Here is a 12,203-nt window from a genome sequence, read left to right as displayed (position 1 = left end):
GCATTTGAATAGTCTTTAAAGGACTGTGTTTCCACTATACTTGTGGATAGGAAATTTCAGGACTGTGAGCAAAGTAGCAGATAAAGGTCAATTTTTCATCCCTGTCTTAGATCTTTCTTCTCACCTCATCTTCTCAGGAAGAGCATTGCATGTATGTTCAGTCCACAGCCACATCCTTTACATGAGAAGTTTGAGTGATGGAAAGACACACTGAAATTTGGTTTTATTAGGGATGACATCATACTGTGCATACAGAATAAAACAATAAACTTTATGTGGATAATTTTAAAAGGCAGGCTTATAATCAGAAAGCTTCTCTCCACTTCAGCTGTTCTCCATCTAACATGAGAAAACTAAAGGCAGTTGATGGAACTAACCCTCTGCATGCTTTCAGATTGACGAGACTGAATTTGAGCTCAAATAAGTGGACTCAAACATTTTAATATTAATTGAAGATCATAGTGGAAAAGAGCTTTAAAGTTTAAATGCAGTGACCATAAGGGACTGTAGAATGAATTGAAACCACAAGTAGTGTAGTTTTCCTGAAAAAAAAAAAAACAACAACCAACAACAAAACCAAAAAACCGAAACCAGAATAATTTCATTTATGTAGGCAAATTGTTTGTCAAACTAATTGTTTTTGTAACCCATTTTTATTAATAATGAGTAAATCTTAGACTCTTCAAAGATTTGATTAGATAAGTAGCTAATGGTCTCACTTTCTATGTTAACCATTGTGATCATATTAATCATTGAATTTCTTCAATTTTCTTTATCGTTCTTTCCTTTTAGAACAATGATGATTCTCCTTAAGCTTGGTTCAGTATATTCTTCTCTTGTCTCTTCCTTTTGCCCTCTGTCCCTTCATTATTCTTCACTTAAATATAATTTTTTTGTACTGTTAACTTTGACTTTCTTTTCTATTGCATGATGTATTTAACAAGATTCTTGATCACTTCAGCACAGTGAAGTCTGGTATTTGTCTTTTATGGACAACTTTTTTTTACCTTTGTCTCTTCCATTCAGCTTTTATTCATATTAGCACCTTTCAGCTGAATCACCTCTACTTTAACTTCATTTTAGTCACAATACCTGCAGAATAGTTTTTGTTAGAAGCTCCCATTTTTCAACTTCAAATGATAATGTCAATCCACCAGTTCTCCTTGTGTGTACTTTGGCATCTTGATCACAAACTCTTCTGTTTCTTCATCTTGTTATTAACTGCACCAAACATTGTCTAGAAATACCGCTTACGCCTGGCAGTATTTTAACTCACTTCCACTTCAGATTTCATCTAATTTCGTCTGAGAAATACATATTCAAGTTGATACCATCTTCTTTTACGGCGTGTACAATAACAAAAATATTATTTACTTATTCTAAAGAACTTTCCTTTCAGAGAGATGATGAACTGATTGTGTTTTACGGCCAAAATTTACAAAGTCTTCCCAGGCTTCTTGTTTCTGATTATGGAAATTAAAATTACTAAGGGACGTCAAAAAGAGTCAAGGAATTAATCAGTCACTAAAGCAGGGGAGGAGGGCGGGAGGTTTGTCTTTTACAAACTAGTGGTAGAACAGTATCTTTTATTTATTCCTGAGCTCTGGCCTCATGCAGTGGCAGTCTGTCTTCTGAGCAGGGGTCAGAGCAGGCCTTTGGGCTTTGGGCTCTGTTTCATATGACCAAGTTACAATCCCTTCAAGTGGGACTAGGAAAAAAAAAAAAAAAAGGTCTGACCTGACTACACCAACTGAGCCCTACCCTCTGAAATGAGAACACACAAATTAGCTCTGTTAAAAACGCTCCTTGATGTCATAATAGCTCATTTAGTGTCTCTGGATTTCAGCTGCAGTGATGATAAAATCCAGTAATTTAAGAGTAAAGAAATACGCGTTAATGTTCACTTGTGGCCTTTCAAATGTAATTTGATATTTCCTTCCTCGAGAGAGTTGTAATAGTGCTTTATACTTTTGTAGTCAACGCCTTATTTTCTGTCACTTGATAGAATTACTCTGAGTAAGCCAGTATCTACCAACTACAGTGTTGTACCCAAGATGAGAGGTACAAATGACCTTTTATAAATGTTTGTGCATAGGATACTACTTTAGTGAGGTTGATAAATGCTCTTAGAATTGGGTGAAACACCAGCCAGTGAAGGGAATGCACTTGCAGTTTTATAAATGACTGAACAATTCAAGCAGTGATGATGGTGCACTTATAATACTGCCTGACTTCCTACCACTGTCTAAATGTGAACTGATGCGACATTAAAGCCTGCCTGGTTCTTAACTCCACTGTGGAAAGCTTTTCTCTTAAAACATTTTAATTTAGAATGTCCTCTGGCCTTGAGATAACTTTGCAGGAATTGTTAGCATGGGTATGTCCTAGCTGGGACCAGAATGTATGCTGCTAGCCCACTCAGAAAACTGATGAAGCCTTTTGGAAGTAGGACACATCAGCCTGTGAAACCTCATAGTTTGTTTAAAGACCAAGACTTCTTGTTATTAGTTTGTCTCTAGCATATGTATTCTTGGGTTTCTGCCTTAGCCTCACCACTGTAATGTAGATATACATGGCTTGAATACGAGACAAACTGGGAGAGATACATCTATTAAAATCAACAGGAAGATAATAGAGCCTTAGCTGATTTCCACTTTATTAACAAATTTAGCTTTCATATTTATTTGAAATGCAGAGAGGTTTTTTACAGCTCCGTGCAGGTGACAAGTTGAGGTGTGTATATATATATACACATATATCTGAGAAGTATCTGAGAAGTATCCAGGAAGTACTGATGTGTCTTCTATGCCTTGATTCAACACCTTTCCTGAAATTATAAAAACACTTGGGATATGAGTGCTTTGTACATTTTGTTTCTTACTGCTTTTTTCTATGTACATTACGACAAGAGTATGAAGGGAAGCCAAAATGTTTTAGGAAGTACAGTTATCCTAAATATCCAGAGCACCAAAAAGCTTGTCCTAAATGGTAACTAAATAGTTTTTTTATGAAAGCCTAAAAATCAAAACCTTTACAGATAATGTACTTCTCAGTTCAATGTTGAAACTTAGCTGCTGCAGTAAGGAATATATCACACACTCACGCACTTTGAGAGGTGCCAAGGCCGCCAAAAGAGGACTGAAACAGGTGAGACTGAAATAATCCTGAACTGACTAACAATAATATGAATGCTCTTGCAAGTTGTGACATGGAGAGACATAAACATAATGTATGTTATACAAACAGTGCCCAGTTTCAGAATTTGGTGGTCGTTTGTTGCACTCTGCTTGGGAATTAAGTAATGAATCGGAGTGAGCTCTGGAGCAATATGTTTAAACCATCATGGCAGCTACAGCTGTGCAGATTTGGCATGGAGGGCTGGAACAGGCAATTGTTCATCTAACCTCAGGCAGTGTCCTTCAACCATCCTTGGGCTTCCAGGGTTTTGGGATTTGTTTCTTAAACAATAAGATTCATTTAATCTTATGAAAGCTATTCCACTGACTTTCCAGCCTGGTAATTAGATTTGGCTTCAGTATGACTAAGAATTTTCTTTCTGCAAATTTGGCCGAATTTTCTTGCCTTGTTCCCAGCAGGTAGAGAGAAAGTGAATACTTTCCACTTTGTGGCAAACTCCCATGCAGTGGCGGATTGTGAAAAACTACATATTCACAGTCCCTACAAGCTTTTGTCCCTGGTCATGTTTTCCATGTCTCAATTACTGTCAGTTGAACACCTTCCGCATTCTTTCTGATAACATGGTGCCCATAGCTAGACAAAGAAATCCAAAGATTTCTTGTTAAAGACAAAGAAATAGTTCAAGATTTTCTGAGAAATTTTTTTAGTTCTGTGCTTTGAAATGCTGAGTAAGAAATAGAAAGAAAGTTTCAGAAGAGAAAACAACTCCTACTGTGTGATATAAGAAATATGCAGTATTTCACTAAATGCTCCTGCATAACAAATTTATGAAAAACAGCCTCTTACTTAATAATGATGGAAGGAAAATATCTTTCATAAATGACTGCGATGGTGCATTTCATTTCTAAACTAGGTACTGAAGAAAAATGTCTAGTTTGTTTGACTTGGAGTCAGTTCCAACAAATTTCTGTATTTCCCATTATCCTTCTTCAGATCATGGGCAGACAGTTTGAGTCATTAGTGACAGTAACAGCTGGTCTGTGCTAAAATATGAAAATGGATGTAAAATAAGGAAGAATCAGCAAACTGAATCAGAGCTGCTTTTTTATATTTATTACTTTTCAATGCTGTAGTATGGAAAATACATAAATATTTAGACAGAAACCTTATTTTTTAACTAAACAAATGCATCAAAGCAACCAGGAATTGGAATTGGCTCATACAGGTATGAGCCAGTAGATCTGTGAATCATTCACCGAGAATGTGTTCCTGCAAAAACCTTTTTGCTGTTAAAGAGAGTGATGTCATTTTCTTTTCCTGTTTCTTCTCATTTTCAGTCTCACTTTACCTTGTAGAAATCTTTCATTTTAAAGATATATTAGAATTTACATAAGAATTAAGTGAATATGTACAGGAAAATATCACTACAAAAGAATTTCAGGCAAATTGACATTTGGTTTATAGAACCAAATACTTTTAAAAATTCTTAGCACATTCTGGCATTGGAACAGATCTTGTATTTATAAAGGCCCATGTCTTGCTTGATATTCTACATGATGTAACAGGATGCAGCCCATAGGTAAGATGTGGAACAAGAGTTCTGAATAAATGCCAGCTAGAGGCAGAATGAAAATGAGCCTAGAAACACTGAGAAGTTTTTTTTTTTATATTACTGAAAAACAAATACAGACAAAGCATGAAGAAAGATAAACAATGCTGTGAATTGATAAAGTGATTAAAAATATTACTGTTTTGGATGGCTAAATAGGTTTAGTAGACCTTTTCAAGGCTACATGAATGTTTCTAGATTCATTTAATACTGAAAGCAACCAATTCCACAGTATGGAGAAATAGTATTTATATTGGCAAACAGCTAAATACTGCAAATTTTAGAGTACCTGTTCAGATTGATTAGCATAAAACTAAGTGTGCTTACTAATCTGAGGCAAGGGAAGCAATAAAAAGACTTTATTTGCTCAGAATTCACATGAGGCTTGAGGATGAGCAAAGTGGTCTGTGTGGGAGGGAAGCAGGGAAGTAAGCTAAGAACAGGAGAACTAGTCCATTTAGAGTTTAGGGTGGGAAAAAGTAAGTTTGTTAAAGTGGGTAAGATTTCAAATTTTTGGATCACAAGGAGTCATGAGAACAGCTTGTGTTTAAAATTGCAGGAATAGTCATTGCACTGCATTCCCATATCCAAGAAAAAGAAAAAAGAAAGAGGCTTTGGTTTCAGGGTCAGGGAGCTGGTAAAGTACACATTTCTTGTACCATTTGGTTCCGCTTCCGTTGCTTCTTCCACCCCTGGTGCTCTCCATATACAAGTTTCAGGAGTGGTTACAGTGCAAGGTTTGGAGAGGCTCTGAGAACTGTGCTGCCCAGGGAAGGACATATAATCCTTTCCCAGTCTTATCTGAGAAGTCTCACTGCCAGGGCAACAGCCAACGCTGACCAAGGTATTGGCAGTCTTGCATGAAGAGGTGTATGCATCAGTCACTATCCCAGCCTAGCATCCTCTGGCATTAAATGGGTCCTCTGCTTGTTAAACAGGTTGCTGGGTGTCTCTGATTCCTTTTTTATCATTGCAGCTGTGCAAGCACTGTTTGTCTTGCTGGATTGAAATGATCTGACCCTCTGCTTTGTTACTCATCCAAAAATCAAACCCAAAGCCTCCTTTCCTTCTGCGATGAAATGTTCATGTGTTTGTTTTTGTAGGAGATTGATTGTTTCCACTTGTTGCCTAACATGGTTGCCATTAATCCACAGATATGTGTATTCCAGTCAACCGTAAAATTTTATATCAATATAATCGTAATAGTGGTCTGAAAATTGATTCTAAAATGACATGTTAGGATTCCCCATCACTTTACTCATTGATTTTCAGATTAAATGTGTTTAGCTTAGCAGAACTGTGCTCTTCCTTTATTTTTTTCCCATCAGTAATACAGTTTCCATAGAGCAAGTGTGGCCACTATGTCCCTCCCTCCCTTTACTGTGATATTACACTGCTTTCATCATCTTCATAAAAAAGTGGTGAATTAAAACATAGTATCAAGACTTAACAAGAATGCCCCAGAAGAAGTAAAATCCAGTGCATGATTTTCTCAAACTATCTTGCAGGCTACAGAAGTATGGTGACTGTTAGTAATAATCCATGCATCTGTTGAGGCAGACTATAATGCAGATATACATAATGGAAACATAAGCAACATGGAAGGCATTGCACTTCCGTGGTAGAGAGAGGTTACACTGAAAATTGTCTGCAAAACTAAAGGATTTGTATTGCCAGAAAAATTGCAGTACTCAGAGGGAAGAGAAATGCTAGAAAGGCTGGGCGGAAGTTGGCAAGATTTACTGCAAAATATTAAATACTTGAATGCATACATGAGTTTGACAATCACGTGGAAGCAACCAAATTTCAACTACCTACTGTGTATAAGGCAGCATGGATCACCACAAGAAAAATATCATACCATTTCCACAGGTTTGCCGGGCAATGTGACTCTAAAGGTGGCTTTGCTCAGTAATGTGGTTTTTTATAGCTCCGTTACCTGACAGCAGAGGGCTTTTCCACCTCTGAGTTTGAGTGGCAGCAGAGAGGGTTATCATTGCTGTGGTGGAGCAACCATGGGCACTGGGTCAGGCATGCAGTTGGGTGGGTTCTGCTGGGTGACTCGCTTGGCAGGCAGACAAGGGTGCTTCTTGGCACCACCTCCATCTCCAACAGTGTCACAGAATCACAGAATGGTTTGGATTGGAAGGGATCTTAAAGATCATCTAGTTCCAACCCCTGCAATGGGCCTCTTTGACTAGACTAGGTTGCTCAAAGCCCCATCTAACCCGGCCTTGAACACTACCACTGATGGGGCATCCACAGCTTCTCTGGGCAACCTGTTCCAATGTCTCACCACCCTCAGAGTGAAGTTTCTTTTCCTAATATCTAGTTTGAATCTACCCTTTGTCAGTTTAAAGCTGTTCCTCCTTGTCCCGGTAGTGGGAAGGAATGAGGAGTAGCCTTTGAGAAATACTACTCTGCTTCTCTTTATAGAAAGAGTTGTATTCATCTCAAATATGTTCATATGTGCTTGGAAAGAGAAGATTAAATCAGTACATTCTCAGATGTTTGTTTTTCAATTACAAGTGTAAAGAACTGAATCAACGTATTTCAATGAAAGTGTACACACAAGCATGAAGAAGTGATTTTGCACAAATGGGATTAGAATATGAATCTTTTATTTCATCAGCATTGCATTTTTGCTTGCTTTAGAATGTCGTCTTTGATTTGAAGTGCTGTCTTGAACTCCCTGAATATCTGTGACAGCAAATTCAGTGTTTTTCCGAGTTTTGACTTCAAGCATTTTGGTATCCTTTCTTCTGGATTCCCTGCTGTTTGCCTCACAGTTTTCCTGTCCTGCACTCTTTTGGTCTGCATGGCTCATTCATTTGCATATCAAAAAGAGTATTTCATTAGTTCCTTATTGTGCTGTTCCTATCCTGTCCTCTCAAGGAAAGTTTAATCTTTCTTCATCTATGCCTTTCTTAGAGATAATTCTGTAAAGTAGGTGTAAATAGGTGGTTTTGCTTTGGTAATAACAAAGTAAGACATTTTTGCATGTTTCCTTCCCATTAAGGAAAGAAAGGACAATGAGTCATTGTTAAACTGTAGGCTGAAATTCAAAAAATCATTGTAAAGAAAATTCACTGGTCTCAGGTAGGAGCGTTGTTTTAATAAAGCAAACTAGCACACCTACCTTTCGTCTTACGTAAGCTATCACAAAGAGGATGCAAAAAATAGATATGCAAATGATCCCCCAGCATTATTACAGAACCTAAAAGACACGATAATGTTATTACTTTTCCTTATGTACTTTTCCTTACTGCCTAATAACCAAGTTCTAGTTTTAAAACAGAATGCCCTTTGTAATAAATTTTCTTCTTTAGCAAGAAGTATGTCTTTTTTTTATTATTTATTGCTGCTACAGAAGATTAGGTTTTCTATTTGCTAGATTATTATTAATTAAGAATTTAATTTCTATTTTCAATAAGTCTGGATTCTAGACTGCTGAACAGCTAGAAGGTTAGCTCTATGTTACATAAGCTGTAATTGGCTTGCCAGTGCATATTATTCACTTGTAACATCAGTGGATGAGTCATGTGCTTGCACAATAATTATACAATAGGTTTTTATTCCTGTCCTGAAATACAGGCCCACACTTCATTGCATTTATTTACTGTAAAGTATAAATTCACAATGGCTTCATCTTCAGTGTCTGTGTGCTATTTCTGTTATGTGTTTAATAATAATAATGAGAGCAGTATACTACCCTTATCAACATATAGTTGTCTAAGTCAGGGTGGACTGGTCTTCCACATGTGGTCAAGAAGGCAGTCTTGAGTATCTCTTTGACCTCCTGTTTCCAGCGGTCAGGTGGTTTTCTTTCCTGAATTGCTTGGGCATTGACAGGAAGCCAAAAACCTTATATTTTCTTATATTGAGTGGATGAAAATACAAAGACTTTTTTGTTGGTTTTTTTTTTTTTTATTTTCCCCTGGTTTATCTGTTTGAAAGGCATACTGTAAGATTAGATTTTTTTTAAAATATATTCCAAAATCTATGGCAGTTTTAAAGAAGAGTCATACTAGCATAGCAGACTTCTTGGTTTTACTTCATTGTGACAAAATTTTAAATTTTGTTCCTATCTCATCTCCTGTGCCCTCCTTAGGACTGTAAGCTTAACTGAATGGTTACGTGAATGTCCTTAATACATGGAATCCTGTAAAACAAGGAAAGTATTTTAGCATGCCTCTTGTGCTGTAGATGGAGGAGCAAGATAGCACACAAACTACGATCAGGGAAGCAGGATGGGAGCAAAGTCGGTATTCTCAGAGATGCTTAGGGATGCCACAGATAGGAACCTACTGGCTGACACTAAGTACTTTGTTTGAATTAAAAACGAGGACAAAGCCAAACCAGTATATTTCGTGACAAACACCCAAGCAAGAGGGTCACTGGGACTCACATCTTGCCATGCAGTCTACCAGGGGAAGATAATTCAGCCTGAAATAGCTAAGGAGGAATCTTACTTTCAAGTATAATGTAGCATTTTATTGTGTAAGTATGATTTTTTTGTAACCTCTTTCCTAAACTTCAGGCTAAAAGCCTAACATAATGTCTCAATGAATAAAGCTCACTTTTTTTTTTACCCTTGTGGTGTAAGTTCAGGTAAAGCCCTCCCTGATAGTTTAAATAGACGACCAAAACAGGGGAAAGGCTGGAGGTACAAAAATGCAAAGGAGATAAAGCAATGCATACGGAATGGTAGCTGAAGTGCTGCCAGAAAGAAATGAAACTTCCAGAAATAATACTAAATGCAGCCAAGAAATCATTGTGAAATGGAAGAACTCTTGCTTGAGAGGGATTGCTTACTGTTACTGAAGGCACATGAACAGATTTAGTTACCTCCAAATACAATGAGTGTTAAGTAATTGCAGCTGGTTAGGTATATCCCTGTATAGACTATTTTTCAGTGCCCTGCTTGTTACATCTGTTTCTGGTGGATTATTATCTTTTCGTTAATTCTTTCTGCACTAAATTTTCTAATGAGTATGTAGTAAAGCTTTTCATATATACATTAGTGAACACTTTTCCTGACAGTTTTTTTAAAGCTGTAAGGAGTTGCACTGAAGATACCTCAGTATAAGCCTGTTATTTCAAAGAAGAGAAGTAACGAAAAGATACCTGTATACCCAGTATCTGAAGGGGGCCTTTGCAGTATCTGAAGGGGGCCTACAAGGATGCTGGGAAGCAACTCTTCACTAGGGACTGTAGTGACAGGAGAAGTGGCAATGGGTTTAAACTTGAACAGGGGAAGTTCAAGTTAGATATAAGGAAGACATTCTTTACTGTGAGGGTGGTGAGGCACTGGAGTGGGTTGCCCAAAAAAGTGGTAAAAGCTCCATCCCTGGCAGTGTTCAAGGCCAGGTTGGACAGAGCCTTGGGTGACATGGTTTAGTGCAAGGTGTCCCTGCCCATGGTGCTGGGGTGGAACCGGATAATCTTCAGGTCCTTTCCAGCCCAAACTATTCTATGATTCTGTGATTCTATGATACTGCAAAACAGGAGGAGTATACCCTGCTTGCCACAAGCAGAATCTGTTCTGGACCCTGAAGCTTTTCCAGTGACTTTTGACTTCAGATATTATAGGCTCCTTGCTCTCCTGCTTCATGGGGATTTTAGGTCATTGTTTTCTCAACAATTGCTTGTGTGCTTACAGAAAGCAAGTAAATATTATAAAATGTCTTATAGTCACCTGAAGTTGTTTCTAGACAGCAGCTGTCTGTTTTCTTAGTCTCTGAAAAATTAATATGGTAAAAATTCAAATCTTCAGGTCAAGATCTGACCTTTAGGTAACTCTCTGAAGGAGAATTAGTGCAGTTCACAAATACTGTGTGTAGTCAAATACAGCAGTAAAGAGATGGATGGGTGGCTTAAATGGAGTATTAGTACTAATTATAGATTCTTCTTTTAATAACTTCTTACATGTCATTGTCCAAATCCGTATCTTCTGCTGGGTCTGCTTAACTGAGCTCTGCATTTATAGAATGTTTCATTCTGTAATGGCAGTTCTAGGAGATCATGCAATGCAAATCCTGAGTCAGGCCCCAGACCTTGTTCTTCTAAAACAGTTGTAGTAGCACAGCTGGGCTTTGAGGCCAACCCAGAAGTCTGCATTCTCCCTTGCTGCCATTTCTATGCAGCAGAGCATACAACATGTTCAAGTACACCACTTCAGAACATTACCTTAACACAGAAATGTATTTTCTTTCTTAATGTTTTTATCATGGTAAGGTTCCAGAAGATAACACTGAATGTGAAGGTTGATGTTTTGTTTGTTTTTACAAGATTGAACAGATGTAAAAATGAAGAAGGAAAGAAAATCAGATTTGCAGGACCTTCAGAAGCCATAAATACTGTTGAACTCTCCATAAGCTACACCTGGTCAGCTCACAAAATCAAGTTATTATGTGTCATGTATGCAAACTAAACATAGCATTTACCTTAAGAAGAAATTAAAAAAAATAGGTTTAGTTTGAATGAAACCCTGTTTTTTTGACTACAGGCCCTCAAATTTCTACTGATGGGTTGAAAAAAAGAAACTCGCTCAGCCCATTATACTTGAGGGATATTTTGAAACTAGTAAATTTTTACATCATCTGTTTCTCTTGAATAATTCAGATCTGTGTGTGCCTAGCACAGTTCTTTTGTCAAGTAAGTAAGTAAATAAATAAATAAATAAGGGGGAGGGAGTTTAATATAAAAGTGAAGAAGCAGTTCCTAAAGGATACCTGGTTTTATCTGAGAGTAATTCAGATTCTCTGAAAACTCCAAAATCTTTCAACTGAATGTGCAAATGTTATAAGCTTGAGTTTCTTACCTAGTTGGTATTTTATGTCTGGTTATTCATTTAACTTGAAATCAAAGGTAACCTGAATTGCAAAAGAGTTGTCTTCCATTCTTTAGGGGGCACTCCAGTGTCCTGGTCATGTTTAAATTTGATTGTTTTCTAGCTCAGTTTCTAAAAGCTTTTGCCAGTATGGTTTATTTACCATAATGAATAATTCTGAATGCAATTTCGCATGTCACTTTTTTGTTGTAGGATTGTGGAAAAGGGTTACTACAGTGAACGAGATGCTGCTGATGCTGTTAAACAAATCCTGGAGGCAGTTGCTGTGAGTATTATTTAGCATCATATGCTTAGCACCTAGTTTCCTAGTTTTTCATTGACAATGGCTCAATACATACTCATGTGGGAAAGAAGCAGAGTTCACTGGAAACAGTCCACACGAGTTCCCTCCTATAATTAACTTTGTATTGATTTTTTTTTTCTTCTTCTTTTTTTTTTTTTTTTTTTTTAGGAAGTGGCACTTTGAAGGGCAAAAAGTGACTCTGGACAGGAATTAGCAATGCATTTAATGCTCTAAGTAGTCTGTTAAAGTGGAGTGCATGCTCTGCCCAAACTAAAAAAGCTGTGGAGTTCAGCACTGATTGTTTTAGCAGCAAAAGTAAT

At 37.3% G+C, this 12,203-nt stretch overlaps 1 protein-coding gene across 1 annotated transcript in view; it reads left to right on the top strand.

Annotated features, from left to right (window-relative positions):
* CAMK4 (calcium/calmodulin dependent protein kinase IV) overlaps nt 1-12,203 on the top strand; it is a gene marked incomplete at its 3' end in the record, with an annotated part of 154,127 nt that overhangs the window by 90,559 nt on the left and 51,365 nt on the right. Inside the window, exon 5 of the mRNA XM_080637708.1 lies at nt 11,793-11,865. Within this exon, the coding sequence (XP_080493834.1) occupies nt 11,793-11,865 (73 nt within the window). The remainder of the gene's footprint in view (nt 1-11,792; nt 11,866-12,203) is intronic.

The sequence above is a fragment of the Psittacula echo genome (assembly GCF_963264785.1).
Source record: "Psittacula echo genome assembly, chromosome: Z".
Lineage (NCBI taxonomy): Eukaryota > Metazoa > Chordata > Aves > Psittaciformes > Psittacidae > Psittacula > Psittacula echo.
Note: the sequence above shows the minus strand (reverse complement) of the source record. Positions and strands in the feature narration are given on the sequence as shown.